This window comes from Solanum stenotomum, chromosome 3 (assembly GCF_019186545.1).
Source record: "Solanum stenotomum isolate F172 chromosome 3, ASM1918654v1, whole genome shotgun sequence".
Classification (NCBI taxonomy): Eukaryota; Viridiplantae; Streptophyta; class Magnoliopsida; order Solanales; family Solanaceae; genus Solanum; species Solanum stenotomum.
In genome coordinates this window covers 23,196,009-23,209,564 of record NC_064284.1, presented here as the reverse complement: position 1 = coordinate 23,209,564, position 13,556 = coordinate 23,196,009, and the positions used below count along the sequence as shown (strand labels likewise).

Genomic DNA, 13,556 nt, shown 5'->3' with positions numbered 1-13,556 from the left:
TAAATTTAAGAAAAATAAATTTATTTGAAAAACAATTTCCGAAACATTTAGATCAATCAAACACCAGAATATTGGATACCAAACACACCCTTACTGGATTTGACGTGCAAGTTGCTATCTTTAATATTGATATGGATATATACATTTTGAGGGCTTACATCATAAAACATACATAAGCCTCTTGTTGTCATCACTCTCACCGTCCAACTTTTTTCCTTATTAAATCGTTCTTTAATTTTGTGTTTTCTTTTTTACAAGACTTTTTCTTTAATTTTCCTTTAATTTGAGGCGGCTAAGCATTTTAATTTGCATCATTAGATTCCTTCCGCGTTTGACTCTTTCTAACTAGTGATGGAGTATAATATTGTTTTAAAAGATATATTTTGATTTTGTAATCTGTTTATATATCTAGTTTAGTTTAATTATGTATTATATATTTACATCTAAGAGATTTTTGTTCTTATATTTAATAGATTTTTTTAAAAAAAGTTATTGATTTTTTAAGTGACCATGAAAGACCAGACTAGACAATCAGTTAATGGAATTTTTTTAAATTGCCTAGTTGAAGGGACACTGTTGTACCCTTAAATTTTGATTTAACTAATTCAATATACTATATACTTTAGTATTTATAGGGGATGGGAAAAAGAGGTATAAAAAATATAGTAGGTTGTACATAATACAAATAAATAAATAAACAAGCTAGCTAGCTAGTGTACCTGACCATATATCTATTGTATATTGAACAAATTTGACAAATTAAATAATTATGTCATACAATAGAATTGATACGAGAATATATATCAACTAAGTGTTTTAAAATGCGGGGCATGATGCGTGACGTTTTATACAGTATGGAATGAGACGAGACGTAAGCCTCGAGATACGAGCGTATGTCTTATGGATCTACTAGGCGTAGTCTCAGGTATATATATTCAATTTTATAATTTTGTTACTAGGAAAATAAGTAAAAATAAAACTTCCAATTATTTTACAAATAACTTTTAATAAATAACCTATAATATATAGAAAAAAATATTATGAATTTTATTTGAGAAAGGTATTAATAACCAATAATGTAGAAAAAACTATTACAATTACTATTTGAGAAATATCATTACACAATTAAAAAAATATATGATTTAAAGCAAAAAAGGTTCAAAAACCGAAAAAAAAAAAACCAAGGTGTACGTTTTTACGCCCAGGGAAAATAACCTTTTTACGCTTGGATCTTACGCCCCAAAATTCTAAGACTTACAACCTATGTATCTACGTCTTCAATTTGTGCCCCAAGTATTTTTGATACGCCCCGCCCCAAAACTCGCCCAAAAAAATATATTTTTAAAAACACTGTATCCACTCCTATATAAGAAAGAGTTTAAATTTTGTACCCGTAATGTACAAAAAAGTTATGTATACTACTTCATTTCCTATTTTAATTTGCTCTATCCTATGGCAAGTAATGATAATGTGAAATAGAACAAACGAAGTTATGTATATTCAATTAAAAAAAAAAGTTTATAATTATTAAAATAGAAGCAAGTGCATTAGTTTTATTATATATAAGAATTTTTTTAGAGTTTACAGTAAAACGTGTGCATTATAATGATTTATAATAGCTAGCGTCCATGCAAAAAAATAGTATTCTAACTGGCCAACATCAACAAATTAAATTACCATAATCTAGTTGTTGTTCTACAAGCATGCATTAATTTTGACCACTTCCATGTCCTATATTATAACTACAAAACTTTTCAGGTTTCATCTTATTTATTTCTCGATCACAATAATTTAAGTGGCATCTTTCAAATTTTGAAAGTTAATTAATGAGTGTTTTAATTGCGACATTTTCAAACATTTTTTCTATAAATTTTATACAACTTTTATGTAAATTTTAAATATATAAATATAATTTCAAAAAACATAAAAATTTCATCCCCAAAGTCTGGATCAAAATAATTTAAAAAAATGATATGTAAAGCTTTCAATTTATTCAACATATATATAGAACTTTGTGTAAGCACTTCCTCTCTATCAAATTGCATTAATTACTTTTATCTATGATTTTTCAAACTCAATATAACTTGATCTTGTTATTTAATCATGTCGGATACAAAAATATATATACTCACTATTGAATGGTAAACAACGGCTAATCGAAACCATCATGTACGATAAGCCGCTAATTATCATAGATGAATTCATGATTTAAACTTTAATTTATAGGTTTAGCCTTCAAGTATTGAAATCACTAAAGTTTTAAACTTATGAATTTATGCTATTTTAGTTGATTGATATACATACAAATATTCTCGAAAGTTGAAAGTACTGAATTCAGATAAATGCTGAGATAATTTATCCTCATGTTCTACTCCCAGTACTCCCTCTCTTAAAAGTCTTAAAACACTCAGGTCAACTCCTCTCTCAAAGAATTATTATAGTATTATCAAAAGAAAAAGGGATAAGGGTCTGAAAAATATTTCAACTTTGTTACGATACCAAATTTTATGGAGGATCTTTTACCCATGCACTATTTATTAGTGTATTTAAAGGTATATATGTGCCCATGTGGACACATTATTATTTAAAATGATGCAATATTTATGATGTCCACATAGACACATATATACCTTTAAAATGCACTATTAAATAGTACAGGGGGGTAAAAGGTACTACTCCGTATTAAATAGTACAGGGGTAAAAGGTCCTTTTGAAGTTTGGTATCGTAACAACAATTTCGGCCAAAGTTGGAATATTTTTCAGACCCTTATCCAAAGACAAACCAATGAAAGTAGTACCCTCTTTCTAGGAAATAAGACTTTTGTTACAACAAGTGGAAAAATTTGTGTATATATAAGCCTCAATTATTTTCCCAATAGAATGTTGAAACCACATTGAATTGTGTTGAAAGTAGTAATTAAGATGGAAGAGATTATAATTAAGAAGGGGGCATGGTCTCCTGAAGAAGACCAAAAATTGAAAGATTATGTTATGAGATTTGGCATTTGGAATTGGAATCTCATGCCCAAATTTGCAGGTTTAGCTTATATCACTAATACAAATCTTGTTTTATTTTTTATGGTTAAGTAATTTGTTGTGCTTAATTAATTAATTTGTATATCTAATCGATCATGGTTCAGGTCTTTCAAGAACAGGGAAGAGTTGTAGACTTCGATGGATGAATTATCTCCGCCCTGATGTTAAGAGAGGACCTTTTACCATGGAAGAAAGAGAAACCGTCATCAAAATGTATCAGCAACTTGGAAATAGGTGAGAACTTTTATTAAAAACGATCTTAAGTTTATTTAATAAATTAGGCGTAATCGTACGTACCTATAACGTATCTAATAGAAAATGTAAATCCAGATGGGCTACTATTGCTGGAAAATTGCCAGGAAGAACAGATAACGAAGTTAAAAACTTCTTTCATACACATCTAAAGAAGCATCTTGGACAGAAAAATATTATTGATGCCCCGGTAAAGTCTAGGAGGGTAAGAAAACCGAAGAAAAAGGCCACTCAAGAAAAACCTCAATTATTTGTCGATATTTCTAAAACATGGAGTAACATGAACACTAGTAATTTGATGATATCACCAATGGGTGGTTCTTCTTCACTATCGAGCAGTAGCATTATTACATTTGATCAAAATGAAAAGATTGATGAACCAAATCCGATGATTGACATGGAAAAGACGGTACTTATCTTGGAGAGCAATCCAGCTGCAACGACTCATCATCATCAATCATCGTCACAGACACATAGTAATATTGATTCCTTCGATCAATTTGCTGACACTACTTCATTTTGGCTTCATCTACTTAATGATGCCAATTAATCTTATTATTTTATGAAGAAGAATATTATGAAATGTCTATCATGGATATATATTCCTAACCCCCAATCCAAAGTAGAGATGGATAATTTAATTAATGAGATGAAATTATTTTACCTCATTATGAAATTAATTATATGGGATTCGAGTTGCTTCTTCGGAAGATAATGCTACAGTAATGTTATTTAAGTTTGATATATGACAAGGTTAATTTTAGATGCGTGCTTTTTGTCCCTCTATTTAATCGAATTTCAATGTGTGTATATGTAAATTTTGATAACATTTTGCTACTATGTTTTGTATGAAATGGTTTTCATAGCTAGGAGTTAATATATCATGATGACAAGGACTCTAGTATGAATTGTATGTGTCTATTATATGATCCATCTATTGATACCACACGACAAATTATGAGCTATATATGATACGTGTTTTTTAATGAAATGTGTTGATGGATTCACTATTCACTAGTTGGATGGTATAGATCGATCATCACTTTAATATTTCTTCCCTTTCATTTTATGTGTCAGAATTTAATTGTAAAGAGTTTTTGAAAGTAAGATTTTTCATTAAATTTTCTATACTTTTAATCTCTAGAAGGGTGTAATGTACCGTTATGATCTTAAACATGATATGTTTGTAATTTAAAAATTATTAGTAAATACAAGTAATAGTGTTCTCTTTGTTTCAATGTATTTGTCTTACTTTTTTTTTTAATTTAAAAATGTTTTTTTTCCTTTTTTTTAATTTTAACTTTTCACATGATATATTTAAAACTACAAGATTAAATGACTTATCTTTTTTGGGTTTTCCACTAGGTCCAGTACTTGTATTGAAGCCCGATTAACTTCGTACTTTCCACTCTCCATCGCAAGCCTTGTTGGTGATTAAAGGACATTTTGGTTACATTCTACATATCTTTAGTTTTAGATCAAAAAATTAAAAGTCTTTTTTACTATCTTAAACTCCGTATTAAGTCAAAATCAGATAAACAAATTGAAATGGAGGGAGTATCTAATATTTAAAAGGTACTTAAGTTTTTTGGGCATGGAGCTTATACGTATTTACATATGATGTTAAGTTTCATATTTTTCTTTTTTTATCTTGAAAGTTTCATAATGTCCCTTTTTACAACTTACAAGGTATTGTTATGACATTGATGATATCGATACTATGACCTTTTAAGTAATTAATTAAGTATCACTTCCAAGTATGTTTGCTAGTAATATTTTAACCAAAAGTATACGTATACTCTAATGAAAGTAAAAGAAAAACTTTAAAGAATTGAAAAAATGAAGCAATCTTTAGTTAAAGAGAAGTTTGAAATTTTGATCTAATTATATAAATCTTAGTCAAAAGGTTCAGTAGACATTTTTTCCCGTATGAATGAGACGACAAACAACACAAATAAATCTAATTATATGGGTGTGTTTGGTACAAATAAAATGTACTCTAGGGGGAAAAAAAAGGAAACTTTCAAAAACAAAATATATTAGACATCAATATTTTGGTTTGCTATTTGTATTTTTGTACTTTTTTTGCGGATTTTGAAAAAGAAATAATACAAATACAAACTGATTTGTATTAAAATGAATACATAATAGGAGGAGGGAAGCGAGCGAGATCGAGAGAACGAGGAGAGAGGATTATATTTTGTATTTATTTTGTATTGTATTTTATATTTATTTAATGCACAACTGTTTTGTATTCTATATTAATTGTATTCAAAATACAACAAATACAATTGTATTCATCTTCTCTTTGATTGAGTATAATTTATACATAATATTGTTGACAGATAGGATGAATGCATATTATATTCGTATAAATTCAAATACAATTGAACAAAAATATAAATACAATTTTTCGAATACAATTGATACAACATACAAAACTCTCACATATATTTGATTGAATACAATTAATACATAATACATTTGAATGGATTTCTTCTTATTTTCGGGAGAGAGAGGGTAATTATATTTCCTACTTAATACTTATAATGTACCACAACATAAGAAATAGAGTAATTGCGATTTGTACCCCTAACGTATGCATTTCTTTGTGACTTACACCTTATCCTATTATTTTTAATGATTTGCACCCTAATCTCCTAAGTTCTTTGCGAAATCATAAAAAAATCTCCCTTTTCAATTATTTACAAGGAATAAAATAGAAAATTACATATAAAAAATATATATAAAAGTGATTTAAATTAATAATACAAGCAATACTAAATACAAGTAATTTGCTGCTTCTTTTTCAATAAAATGAAGAAGCAATCATTCATTTCTAGTACATTTTTAAGGGTGAACAAAATCGCACCGCAAAGTACAAATTGAGTCAAATAAAAAGAAAAAAATCGACTAATGATTTAGTATTGAAAAAGATACGATTATACTTTGGGTTGATTTGATTTTAACTAGAAAAAGTCAATACGTGACCAAACTAATCCAACATTATATATATAATTTTTAAAATTTGTTTTATACATAATTTTTTTTGTTTAAATACAATGTACATATTTATCTTTAACTTTTTCATAATTTTTATGTTTTATAGCAATTTGTTAATTATTCTATTTTATTCTTGTAAATAATTGAAAATATGAGATTTTTTATAATTTTGTAGAAAACTAAGGAAATTAGGGGTGTAAATCATTAAAATTAATTGGATAAAGTGTAAGTCACAAAAGAACACATACATTAAGGGTGAAAATCGCACCCAAAGTATGATTATTAATTATACATAAATTAGATATATAATATTATTAATGTAGGAATTAGACGATTAAGTTGAGATTAATTATAACTTAAAACTAAATTCTAGGTGTAAGTTGCAACCTTAAATATTTATGTGGATATACGTTTTGAGGGCTTACATGATAAAACATACATAAGCCACTTGTGGTCATGACTCTCACCGTCCAACTTTTTTCCTCATTAAATCATTCTTTAATTTTGTGTTTTCTATTTTACAAGACTTTTTCTTTAATTTTCTTTTAATTTGAGGCGGCTAAGCGTTTTTGCATCATTATATTCCTTCCGCGTTTGACTCTTTCTAATTAATGATGGAGTATAAATAATACTTTATTTAAAAAAAAACATATATCCCATTTTCTTGTTGCTAGAAGAGAATCTATCAAAGATTTGCTTTTGTAGTTTTTTTTTTTATAAATTTAAATTAAATTTAATTATATTTCTTTTTTTATAAGAAATTTTCTTTTTCTTGCCTATAAGAGAGTTGAAAAATTATCTTTTTATATTCAATTTAAAAATTGAAAGAAAATTGTATCCATCAAAAATGAACGTAAACTATCGAAGGTAGCTATAATCATTCAAGTCTTATTGTGAAAGAAAAAGTTTGTCGAACCTTGAATTAGAAAGCATGCCAAATTTTATGTCTTGTCTAAGTAAACGATCGGTCAATGGAAATATGAAATGCCTAGTTGAAGGGACAAACGTGGGACAGTGTGTTGTACCCTAAATTTGATTTAACTAATTCAATATGCTAAATAAAGAGGATGGGAGAAACAGGTATAAAAAACATATTAAGTTGTAAATAATACAGATAAATAAATAATTAAATATCCAAGCTAAGCTAATGTACGTTAAAAAAAGTAAAACCTGACCATACATGTAATGTATAATATTGAACAAATTTGATTAATTAAATAATTGTGTCATACAATATAATATGAGAATATATCCACTCATATAATGTATATTGAACAAATTTGATAATAATGTCATACTATATAGGGTAAATCACATAAATATCCTATATTAAAAAAATATTTACCATCTATGGCAATATAAATTTTCTAACTAAATATAACATTTTTTTTTAATTAAAAAATTGTACTGTCTATCTTTCTTCGCTTCTTTCTCTGCCTTTTTTTCTCTTATGCTTCTTCTTTTTACTTTTCTTCTTCTTCGTCTCTTTCTGTGCCATTCTTTCTCTTCCTCCTCTCTTTTTTATTTAATTCTTTTTCTTCTTTTAGAAATTTTCATTTAAATAACTATTCTTAAATGAATAGTTATATTAGATATATTTCATAATTGTATTAAAATCATGAACAATACATGTTCAATACATATTTCAAATTTCACTCATTTTTTAGTGATATCAACCAAAATAATTTAAGTAACACACTTGTAATACATTTTAATATAGGCACAATACATTTGTAATACGTATTGCAAACATCGCTCTTTTTCTTAGTGATACAAATCAAAATATAGATATAATACATGTTTTATCCATGAATAATACATATTGCACACTTCACTCCTTTCTTAGTGATACCAACAAGAATAATTTAGGTAACACACTAATAATACATTTATAAGATATGCGCAATACATTTTTAATACATATTGCAACCGTCCCTCATTTTCTTAGTGATAAATCAAAATAATTTATAAGACACATATAATACATGTTTTATTCATGAATAATACAAGTTTAATTCAGTCTATAGGTTATTGTCTTGTCATTCATTAGTTACGTTTTTCATTTATTCTTAATTTTTCTCTTCTAATTCAACTTTAGTATTGTGTAATACACTTTTAAAGCAAATTTAATTCATTTTGTAGTTTATTATTTGTTACTATTAGATTACTTGTTTAATTTATTATTGATATAAGTTTAATTCACTCTATAGATCATTGATTGGTCTTTCATTAGTTACATTTTTTATTCATGTTTAAATCTCTCTTCTAATTCAACTTTAATATTTGTGTAATATACTTTTAATATAAGTTTATTCATTTTGTAGTTTATTGGTTGATTTGTTACGATTGAATTACTTGTTTATTTCATTATTAATACAAGTTTTATTCAGTTTACTGATTACATAATGTTCTTTAGTTTGCTATATTTTGCATTCATGTTTAATTCGCTTCTAATTCAACTTTAATACGTTTGTAATACATTTTTAATTCAACTTTAATTCATTTGACAATTTATTATGTTTCTTCATTTGTTACTATTAGATTACTTGTCTAATTAATTATTGATACAAGTTGTATTCAGTCTTCTAATCATCGACTGTTCATTCGTTTGCTACATTTTGCATTCATGTTTATTTCTCTTCTAATTCAATTTTAATATGTGTGTAATACATTTTTAGTAGTAGTGAAATAATCTGATTTGTCATGTTTTTTTCTTGCACATCACCAATAAACTAGAAAATGAATTAAAAATGTATTACACACATATTAAAGTTGAATTAGAACAGAATTAAACATAAACGCAAAATGTAGCAAACGAAAGAGCAGTCAATGATTCGTAGACTGAATAAAACTTGTATCAATAATGAATTAGACAAGTAATCTAATTGTAACAAATGAAGAGACATTAAGTTGCAAAATGAATTAAAAATGTATTACACACATATTAAAGTTGAATTAGAAGAGAATTAAACATTTAATGCAAAATGTATTAAATTTTTTATATATTGACAATTAAGCATACTTCAAGGTGTTAAGCAGAAGCTAATAATTGTAAATCTTGACAATAAATCAACAAAGAAAATTATACTATATATATCGAGAGAATATTTTTTCTAAATAAAATTGTTTAATCCTAATGATTATTGTGTTACTATATTAAGGAAATATCTCCAATTTATAAAAGTGCGAAATTTTTTATTCAACAAAAAGAACAATAATCAATAAAATGGGCTTGCCCATCTTTAAGTTAAAAAAAAAAAAAAAAAAAAAAAAGAACAATATTTTTTCACCAAGATTTAAAAATAAATAAATAATATAAACATGATAAAAATTCAAATAAAATAGAAAAATAATAATCAAGATGAGCAAACTTCCATTTGATGAAACAATTTCACCATTCAATTCATCAAAAAGTTTTTGTCATCCTTGCTTAATAAGGAAAGACACAGAAAAAAGAGAAAGAAGCGAAAGAGAGAAAGCTGACACAACTTTAATAAAGTAGATAATATTGTTATATATGGCTATAAATGGTAATAATTAGAGAGTATATTTAAAATAAGTAATTATTTTTTAAAAGGAATCCACCCAAGTAATTAATCCTACTATATAATATGAGAATATATCCACTCATATATGAGAAAAATTAGGAATATATACTTTGTTTCTATTTTGTTTGTAATATAATGTTTTCTTTATTTCCCCGTAGAGCTGTGGAACATTAAAACATCACTGTTTTCCCATTTATTCCCATAAATATTTTGATTGAATAAATAAAAAAAGAAAAAAAATGTCATATCAAAAAAATAATTTTTTTCTCACTATTTTAGTGAAAATCTGTTTTTTACCATGCATTTTTTCAATGAATTGATTGATTAAAAATAAGTAAGAAAATCATGATCTATAACACAATGTTCCCACTAATTCACAGTGGAATTGTTTTAATAGTATATACCTTCATTTCCTATTTTAATTTGATCTATCCTATGGTAAGTAATTATATGGATTAGATCAAAAGAAGTTATGTATATTCAATTAAAAAAATCTTATAAAATATAAGCAAGTGGATTAGTTTTTTTTAGATATAAGATTTTTTTTTTATAAAACGTGCATGTACATCATAATAAGGTACTGGCGTCCATGCAAAAAATAGTATTCTGACCGGCCACCATCAACAAATTAAATTACCCTAATCTAGTTCTTGTTCCATAAGCATGCATTAATTTTGACCACTTCCAAGTTGCATGCCCTATTATATTTACATAAACTTTTTCTGGTTTCATCTTATCGCTATGTTATAATTTACGTGATATCTTTCAAATTTTAATAATTAAATGAGTATATTATGGTTGTGGTCTAAATATTTTAGATATAATTTATTATGAGTATGTAGTTGTAGTATCTTTTATATAGTTTTCAAATATATTAATATTATTTTGAAAAAAATGTAAAAAAAATCATTTTTGAATTTATGATCAAAATAAAAAATATAAGATATAAATCTTTCAATTTTTCAATATATAAAAATCAGTTGTCTAAGCACTTCCTCTATCAAATTGATTTTATACTTTTATCTATGATTTTTCAAACTCATTAAAACTTGATCTTGTTATTTAATCACGTCGATACAGAAAATATATACTCGGTATTAAATGGTAAAACCAACGGCTAATCGAAATCATCCTGTGCGATAGATAGAGATGAATTCTTGATTTAAACTTAATTTTATAGGTCTAATCTTTGAGTGTTGAATTCACTATAGTTTTAAACTTATGAATTTAAATATATTATTAGTTTCTATTTTAGTGACTAATTACATACAATATTCTCAAAAGTTGGACGTACTGGTTTCTAGAAAAATACTTCCGAATTTATTCTCATGTTCTCTTATAGGGAACGTTTGGTTGGGAATCTTGAGATAAGTTATTTCGAGATAAATTATTTTACTATGTATATGTGATAATTTATCACATCACTAATATATAAATAATCTCACGAGTGCCTAATAGCTTCAACTAAACACAAGATAAAATAATCCTACATTTTATTACTAAGATAATTGTACCTAATTATACCTTACGCTAAAAGAGGCCTAAGTCTTAAAATGCTCAGGTCAACTCCTCCCCCAAAGAATTACTACTATTATAGTATTATAAGAAAATTTAGCAAAAATAATCATCAAAAGAAAAACCAATGAAAGTAGTTAGAGAGATTGTACTACCTACCCCCTTTCTTGGAAAGAAGACTTTGGTTACATAAGTGGAAATATTCTGTAATATTATATATATAGGCCTCAATTATTTTCCCAATAGAATGTTGAAACCACATTGAATTGTGTTGAAAGTATAATTAAGATGGAGGAGATTATAATTAAGAAGGGGGCATGGTCTCCTGAAGAAGACCAAAAATTGAAAGATTATGTTATGAGATTTGGCATTTGGAATTGGAATCTCATGCCCAAATTTGCAGGTTTAGCTTATATCACTAATACAAATCTTGTTTTACTTTTTTAACGTTAAGTAATTTGTTGTGCTTAATTAATTTGTGTATCTGATCGATCATGGTTCAGGTCTTTCAAGAACTGGGAAGAGTTGTAGACTTCGATGGATGAATTATCTCCGCCCTGATGTTAAGAGAGGACCTTTTACCATGGAAGAAAGAGAAACCGTCATCAAAATGCATCAGCAACTTGGAAATAGGTGAGAACTTTTATTAAAAACGATCTTAAGTTTATTTAATAAATTAGGCGTAATCGTACGTACCTATAACGTATCTAATAGAAAATGTAAATCCAGATGGGCTACTATTGCTGGAAAATTGCCAGGAAGAACAGATAACGAAGTTAAAAACTTCTTTCACACACATCTAAAGATGCATCTTGGACAGAAAAATATTATTGATGCCCCGGTGAAGTCTAGGAGGGTAAGAAAACCGAAGAAAAAGGCCGCTCAGGAAAAATCTCAATTATTTGTCGATATTTCTAAAACATGGAGTAACATGAACACTAGTAATTTGATGATATCACCAATGGGTGGTTCTTCTTCACTATCGAGCAGTAGCATTATTACATTTGATCAAAATGAAAAGATTGATGAACCAAATCCGATGATTGACATGGAAAAGACGGTAATTATCTTGGAGAGCAATCCAGCTGCAACGACTCATCATCATCAATCATCATCACATAGTAATATCGATTCCTTCGATCAATTTGTTGACACTACTTCATTTTGGCTTTATCTACTTAATGATGCCAATCGTATTATTTTATGAAATCAAGATTATACTAATAGATAATTATGGTCTAATCTTCAGTTACATGATGAGATGGATGTTTAGTTTAATTAATGAGATGAGATTATGTTAACAGTATATGAATTGGCTTTCATAGCTACGAGTTATAAATATATCAAAGATGACAAGGACTTTAGTATGAGTTGTATGTGTGTATTATATGATCTATCTATTCATACGATCGATCACGACGAATTATGAGCTATATAATATTCTTTCTGTCTCAATTTATGTGGCATAGTTCAAATTTCGAGAGTCAAACAGTTTTAATTTGACGGTAAATTTAGACATGAAATCTTTAAGTTTTTTGAAATAAAATTTATATATTTAAAAATATATATGAAAATTACGGTAAAAAATAGACTTATTTAAATGTTAAAATCTGGTATAAATTAGAATGGAGGAAGTATGTGTATTGAGTCTCTATTCACTAGTTAGATGGTATAGATCATCACTTTACTACTTCGTCCTTTTCATTTTATGTGTCTGAATTTAATTGTACGAAGTACGAAAGAACTTTTGAAAGTAAGGTCTTTCATTAAATTTTGTATTCTTAAACTCTAGAGGGGTGTAAATTGTAATGTACCATAATGATCTTAAACATGATATGTTTGTAATTAAAAAATTAGTGAACACAAATAATAGTACTCTTCTTATTTCAATTTGTTTGTCTAATTTTATTTTTTTAGTCTGTTAGATAAATATTTTTTTTCTTTTTTGACAACTCTTTAATTCTGACTTTTCTCATGCTATGTTTAAAACTACAAAATTAAAAGAACTTTCTTAATTCTTTTTAGTTTTCCATTCGGTATTCGATACTTGTATTGGGCCCGACTAATTAAATCCCTACTTCCCACTCTCTACCACAACCCTTGATGATGATTAAAGGGCATTTTGATTATATTCTACAAATCTTTAGTTTTCAATCCACAAAATTTAAAGACTTTTTTACCATCTTAAACTTCGTGTCAAAT

General features: G+C 26.8%; 2 protein-coding genes across 2 annotated transcripts; both read left to right on the top strand.

Annotated features, from left to right (window-relative positions):
- Window positions 1–2,922: 2,922 nt before the first annotated feature.
- LOC125857548 (transcription factor MYB14-like) lies at window positions 2,923–3,838 on the top strand. The gene is made up of 3 exons (XM_049537146.1): window positions 2,923–3,037; window positions 3,141–3,270; window positions 3,367–3,838. The coding sequence occupies exons 1-3, from the start codon at window positions 2,923–2,925 to the stop codon at window positions 3,836–3,838; spliced, it is 717 nt and encodes a 238-aa protein (XP_049393103.1).
- Window positions 3,839–11,642: 7,804 nt separating this feature from the next.
- On the top strand, window positions 11,643–12,561 carry LOC125858778 (transcription factor MYB15-like). Its single transcript, XM_049538580.1, has 3 exons — window positions 11,643–11,757; window positions 11,858–11,987; window positions 12,084–12,561. The coding sequence occupies exons 1-3, from the start codon at window positions 11,643–11,645 to the stop codon at window positions 12,559–12,561; spliced, it is 723 nt and encodes a 240-aa protein (XP_049394537.1).
- The last annotated feature ends 995 nt before the right edge of the window (window positions 12,562–13,556 follow it).

Excerpts from the sequence above, each read along its gene's own strand:
- LOC125857548 (XM_049537146.1), top strand. The coding sequence starts at position 2,923 with ATGGAAGAGATTATAATTAAGAAGGGGGCATGGTCTCCTGAAGAAGAC. Across the intron at positions 3,038-3,140 it reads TCTCATGCCCAAATTTGCAG|GTCTTTCAAGAACAGGGAAG; the intron begins GTTTAGCTTATA and ends ATCATGGTTCAG. Across the intron at positions 3,271-3,366 it reads TATCAGCAACTTGGAAATAG|ATGGGCTACTATTGCTGGAA; the intron begins GTGAGAACTTTT and ends ATGTAAATCCAG.
- LOC125858778 (XM_049538580.1), top strand. The coding sequence starts at position 11,643 with ATGGAGGAGATTATAATTAAGAAGGGGGCATGGTCTCCTGAAGAAGAC. Across the intron at positions 11,758-11,857 it reads TCTCATGCCCAAATTTGCAG|GTCTTTCAAGAACTGGGAAG; the intron begins GTTTAGCTTATA and ends ATCATGGTTCAG. Across the intron at positions 11,988-12,083 it reads CATCAGCAACTTGGAAATAG|ATGGGCTACTATTGCTGGAA; the intron begins GTGAGAACTTTT and ends ATGTAAATCCAG.